This window comes from Lygodium microphyllum, chromosome 1 (genome assembly GCF_053477565.2).
Source record: "Lygodium microphyllum isolate KBCC chromosome 1, Lygodium_microphyllum_v1.1.10, whole genome shotgun sequence".
Lineage (NCBI taxonomy): Eukaryota > Viridiplantae > Streptophyta > Polypodiopsida > Schizaeales > Lygodiaceae > Lygodium > Lygodium microphyllum.
Genome location: NC_141135.1, coordinates 83,071,731 through 83,078,169, shown reverse-complemented (window position 1 = coordinate 83,078,169; position 6,439 = coordinate 83,071,731). Strand labels below are relative to the sequence as shown.

At 39.0% G+C, this 6,439-nt stretch overlaps 1 protein-coding gene across 1 annotated transcript; it reads right to left on the bottom strand.

The window, feature by feature from the left end:
• Nucleotides 1-252: 252 nt before the first annotated feature.
• On the bottom strand, nt 253-1,317 carry LOC148041327 (mitogen-activated protein kinase kinase kinase 20-like). Its single transcript, XM_087683643.1, has one exon. It carries the CDS (start codon nt 1,315-1,317, stop codon nt 253-255), a length of 1,065 nt encoding a protein of 354 aa, XP_087539769.1.
• Nucleotides 1,318-6,439: the final 5,122 nt, after the last annotated feature.

Here is a 6,439-nt window from a genome sequence, read left to right as displayed (position 1 = left end):
CAACAAGTATATGCCAATGTACTATATTTTGAATAATGTAATGAGCTAACAAAAGCCGAGTATATCCTGGAAGCTAGCTTCCCATTCTAGAAAATCGTTTTAACAGCTTGCGTCCGCCAATGCAAGCAGTATCATAATTTGGAAAATGCCAGCATTCGTTTCCTTTGTCAAGGTGGCAACCGTGCATCCATTACACCACACACGGTTATGTGAGTGTGTGTGCTTATACAGTATATGCATATGTACACAAGGTCACCGCTGCATGACGAACGGGTGGGAGAGGAGTTGTCGGCTGGTCCATCGGGCGCATGGATCCTTCTTCAGACAGCATTGGATGAAGTGGAGGCAGTCAGCGGAAGCACAAGGCGGGAGGAGCGGGTCCTCGTCAAGAGCGATGCGGTTGAGGGCTTCCGTGCCATTGCGCCAGGGGGGCATGCCTTGCAGCAACTCCACCACCATGCATCCAAAGCTCCAGATATCCGACGGCAGGCCGGGCTCGCAGCCGCCCAGGGCGACTTCCGGGGCCATGTGAGACCAGGTTCCACGGGAGCGTCCGAGCCCACAACCTGCGCGCATCAGCTTCTGCAGCACCGCTGGACTGATGAGGCGTTGCGGTGGATCAGTCGTCATCGTCGTGCCACTATTGCTGCTTACACACGAGCTGCCAGTACTGGCACTACCATCAGTACTGCATGTAGTAGGCGCAGTACCTGCTGAAGATGTAGTGCTAGTACTCGCTGAAGAGTATGTCGTGCTGCACGCGGAGGCCAGCCCAAAGTCTGCAAGCTTAATGGAGCCGTCCTCCCCCAGGAGCACATTGGAACACTTCACGTCGCAGTGCACTACCCCATTGGCGTGCAGGTAGTCCAGTGCATTGAGAACTGCTGTCACATACAGCCGCGCCTCCCCCTCTGCCAGCTTCCCTTCTACGCTGGACCTCACCAGCCCGTACAAGCACCCGCCGCTCATGTATTCCAGAAACAGGTTCTTCATGAGGCGGCCGTTCTCGTTCACGTCCAGCTCCTCGCTGCCACCCAGGCACCGTATCACGTATGGGCAGCCGTCGAGAGCTTCTAGAAAGGCGCGCTCTCTGTCTAAGCTCGCCCCGTCCGAGCTCCTGCTCACAGCTCTCTTCACTGCGAGCTGCAAGCCAGTTCGTCGATCCTGAGCTAGAATGACGTCTCCGTATCCACCCCGTCCCAGGCTCCTTATAGTCTCCCACTCCAATACACGCTTCTTCCGCTGCCACCTACACCAACTTAATAATGGTCTTGACTTTTTCTTGCCAGTTTTATCCCAGCGATTTCCGTCACCCATGGACCCGATTACACAACACTTGATTAAGCGTGGAATCTTCATGCCTTCGCAACCAGTATAGTTTCCTGGCTGTATAATGCCATCCTTTTTTATATTTAGCTGCATCCATTCTCTGTGAGTCAGCCGCCGTCTCCCACCGACTGTGGGTAGGACCGACTCTCTGGGTGGGGTGTGTTTAGGAGCTCCAAATTTGGATACTGACAACATCTTCTACTTCTATTAACGAGAGGGATTTTTTCGGGGTGTTGGGGGGAAGGGCACGGGGGATCCTTTAGTGGCTAATATCTGCACCTGGTTAAAATTTTATATGTTACGATTTTGTTAGAAAGTTGGATACATTTAGTGTTAACTTTGAGGTTTTTTTTCAGTTATAGGGTATGTGAAACAAAAATGATGAAAGAACTTGCATATTACCTAGAAGTCTGAGGTTATAACTTATGATACATACACTAGCTATCATCGCTATCTAAAAATTTTGAGATGTTTGTGTTTTAACTATATTACACTAATAACTATTCCATTCTTTCATACCACAATTTGGTTCATGTGTGATTGCAAGTCAGTCCATAACACACACATTCTCTCTCTCTCTCTCTCTCTCTCTCTCTCTATATATATATATATATATAAATGAGCATGGATACAAGCAAATCACTACCTCCATAGAGTTCAACACATTTATATAAATCCAATCTATTTCTCTTCCAAAATCAATTGATTAAATTTAAAAGTAAGTTCTTATGCATATGTAGAAGAGATGAGAGAAGTTGTGAGGAATTTCTTTGTCAATGCTACAAATGGAAACTCAGGTGCCTCAAGGTTGTAAGATAGATATAAACTCCTTCTCTATTATAGACATAGTGAAGGTTCAAGCGCCAAAATCCAAAAACTTTAGGTCTTAATGCAACAAAACAAAATGATATATGCAAGAAAGGTAGTTTATAATATAAAATCCTTTTCTTTTTGCAAAGTTGTTTTGCTTTTTAGTTTGATTTGTGATGGTGGTGCTTTAAAATATAGACTTAGTGAACTTTTGTGTATGAAATAATGGTGCTACTCTCAGTTAACAATAATGGTGATATCGCACCATAGCTACTATTTCTTTTTCGGCAAGGTAAACACACATTCTCTTGTGCCATGCAAGATGGAGTTATATCCTAGGTCTAAAATAAAAGGTAGATCCTAAAGAACTTCAAATGAAATTATGTTGATGACTAGTTGTCACTACCATGGTAATATGGACGTGCTTGGGCTGATTTTTTTGGTCCATATCACTTATTTTTAATTCTTAGCACTCTAGGTAATCATGATAATGCACTTAGAAGATCATCCTCTTGTGTTCAATCATGATGGTGGGCTTCAAAATGCCAATCATGGAGATGAGATGGATAGTCATGGTGGCATAAAAATTGTAGTTGCAATGTTGGTGGGGCAAGTAGACTTCTTGGATGATCTAGATATGACAAGCACTATCATGTAGCAAATATGTCCTATAAACTCTATAGCATCTTAACTAACATTAATATGTACTAAAAAAGAGAAAGATTATGTCAAATCTATGTAATTATGGTGATTAACAAATGGTCATGGTAGTGTTGGACTCACTCATGGTGATGAAAAGTCCACTCAAGGTAATGATACTTTTCATACAAGGTGTTTCTTGTTTTATAGGAAACAGGCAGTTCAAATCCATGTGATATTGTATAGTTTATTTCGAGACTTAAAAGCACGAAAAGATGGTCTTTTGTGCATATACAAGTACTCATGGTGGTCAGGAGTGACTAATAGTTTCAGTTATGGGAGAACCAATCACAAAGAATAGTCACTCACTACAAGGGAATGGGACCATAGTGACAGTAATTTGTGATGTAAAATAGTGGCGTCACTATTAGCATCGCAAATAGCGTCACTGATATTCTTTAGCGATGCTAATAGTGACACTTAATGACACTAATTGAGATGCAAATAGCAATATTGGCCTGTTTGAGAACAAAAAGGGCTCAGAACACGAGTGCAGCATTTGCTACAAACATTTTTGATAGAGAGTGAAAGAGAGGACGAGACAAATTATCAGCTTGAGAGGGAGAGGGAAAGGAAGAGGGATAGAGAGAGAAGGGGAGCTCCTTACTGGTCCTGTCTCACTGTCGTATGCAAAGATAGAGAGAAGTACGCAAGGAGAGAAAAGGGATGTCGTGAATAGAAGGCAGAAAAGAATTCACCCTCGAGCCTTTGAGGTAGGTACATTGCCTCTTCTTACTTTTTTTGTGTTTTCTTCTTTTCCATTTTTTGTTTTTCTTTGTTTTCTTCTTTGAAAGAAAGAGAGAAAGAGAGGAACAGAGAGAGGGAGAAGAAGGAAGAAAGAGAAAGAGTAAATGAGAGAGAGAAAATGTAACAAAGAAAGAGAGGAAGAGAGAAGTGAGGTATGAAGGAAGGGAAAGGAAGAGAGAAAGAGAGAGAGAAAAGGGGGACAACAAAGAGAGAGTCTAGGAAGAGAGAAACAATATATAAAGGGAGAGAGAAAGAGAGAAGAATGGGTAAGAGAAACAACGAGGAGGGGAGAGAAACAAAGAGAGAGGCAATAAAGAAAGAGAAAGAAGAAGAAAGAAAGGGGGAGAGAAAGAGAGCATAGAGTGAAGGAAGAGGTAGAAAAAAAGAATGATTTTCTATCTTTGACTTTGATTGTAAGAGATGTGTTGAGTGATAATGGAGAGGAAAAGAGAGAAAAAGTTAAAGAGAAGAAGGGAGGGAAAGGAAAAGAGAGAAGTGAGACTGGGGAGGGAAGATGGGGATATTTCAATGTCTTTATTTTATAGGTTAGTTATTTTCTATCTTTGATTTTTATTGTAATCAGATGTGTTGAGTGAGAGTGGAGAGGAAAAGAGAGAAATAAATAGAGAGAAGAAGGGAGGGAAAGGAGAGGAGAGAATAAGTGAGAGTTGGGAGGGAAGAAGGGGAAGAGAAAGAAACAATAAGAGAGAGAGAGAGAGGGGGAGGGAGAGAGAATCAAAGAAGGATGAAGGGGGCAAAAAAAAGGGAAAGAGAGAGAGAAAGAGGGGTGGGGAGAGAAATAGAGAGGGGGATAGATCAAGATAGACAGACAAGGAGAAAAAAGGAATGGAAAAAGAGAGATAGAGGGAGGTAAACAAAAAAACAGGAAAGGGAGAGAAAGAGGAGTAAAGATTAAAAGGGAGCAAGATCATCAATGAGTGGAACAAAACATATTTTTTAATGTAACATAGACGAAATGGAGAATGATGATGGTCAAAATGTCCAAGATCACGAGGCGTATCTTAATCTGCATGTCCTATGTCCTTGCACTCAATGCAAGCTAGCAATTAGATGAAACCATTGCTTGTCCATACAACACGTAACGACACTTCAAAGAGTTTCAATCTGAGATCATTGACTAGGTGATCTTAGACTTTGAGCGAAAGATAAGACAAATGTGTATCAATCATGCTTTACATTTACAAAGTAATTGAATATCATATACAATAATATTAGATGTGCCCGCCAACTTTGCACAGAGAGATGACACTTCATCCCAAGGAATGCACCTATTGGGGGCCATTAGAAAAGTTCATGGGTGTGCAATGGATACAGCGCTTGAGCCCATATATCAATTGGAGAGTACACTATAGACTACACCCTCCATATAAGAGGAGACAATGGCCCTTTCAGACTTTGATCGATGCATTAATGCCCATGGATACTGAGTCATATGATCGATTGAGAGAGGAAGCATCCATACTATTATATGACGGCTAATGAGTATCTCCTCTAAAGACAATGCTTACACTCTTAAGTGTTTAGGAAAAGTATTTATGAAGCAATGAAAGTGTGACTAAGTTGTTCAGGTACATTCTATGCTCCATTGATTTTCTCGGCTCTATTATAAAAAACACTTTTTGTGCTCTTCAAGATTGCTTCTGATTTTTTTTAAGGTTACTAAAGTGTCATATATTATTGTGTGAAAACATGATACTTGAGTCCTATGATGATGCATGATTGGTGTTATGAATGCTTGGATGGGACTACAACAACATCCATGTATGTGTCAAGGATTGTGTGCGGGCTCGAGGAGACTATGGGACTAAACATGTCCGAAGTGTGATGCTCATAGGTATCGATAGAACTTGCGGGGTCAAACCATCCCTCAAAATATTCTTAGACAAATTTCACTTATACCGCGTATACATCACATGTTTTGTATATCCCATATGGTGAGCTTAACAACCTAGCATGTGTAGAATAGATTCACAGATAGAGTCCAATGGATATTGCCCAATTCACTACTATAAGATACAAGCCTCATACCGACGTTCAAAGCGACACAAATGTTCATAAAAATTTTGCCCACGTCATTGCTAAAAGCGTTGGTATAAGAGTCTCTACAAAACCATCGCTATATGCGTCACAATTTTTATCGCTTTTGTGACACAAATAGTAACGCATATAGCAATGGTTTGCAATGTAAATTGCAACGCCAATAGCAACACGTGCAAAAAATTATATATTGATAGATTAGTTGAAATTAATAACTAGTTGCTTAAAATTAATAACTATGAACTAAAAAACAATTAGTAAAAACCAAAAACAGGTTACTTAAAATTAATAAAGAATTCATTAGGATAGAAAATGAATAATGAATAATTGGTTATTGATTAATTATTTATCATTTACTTAAATATATTTAATTAGATATAAATTAGTTTTTAATAATCAATAAATATCTTTTATTCAAGTAGTAAATTCAAATGAAAATATTGTATTTATTTTATTTAAAATATTAAATAATTTTATCACATAGCTATTTATTAATTAAAATTATTTATTAGTCAATTAATTAATATTAATATATTAATATAATATTATTGATTTAATATAAATAAAATAATATTTAGGAAGATGATATCTGTTAGTTCATTGATTAGATTATTAGTGTATCGATCAAATTATATCAATTAAACTATTAATTAATTTTTAATTGATAATAGTTAGCTTGTTTTCTAATTTATGTATGTCAACTGGCTTATTGATTAATTAGTTATTATAGTAATCAATTAGTATGAAGTGAATCATTAGCATATTAATATTACTTAACTTGTTTATTAATTTATAT

Coding starts and splice junctions, on each gene's coding strand:
- LOC148041327 (XM_087683643.1), bottom strand. CDS start 1,317: ATGGGTGACGGAAATCGCTGGGATAAAACTGGCAAGAAAAAGTCAAGA.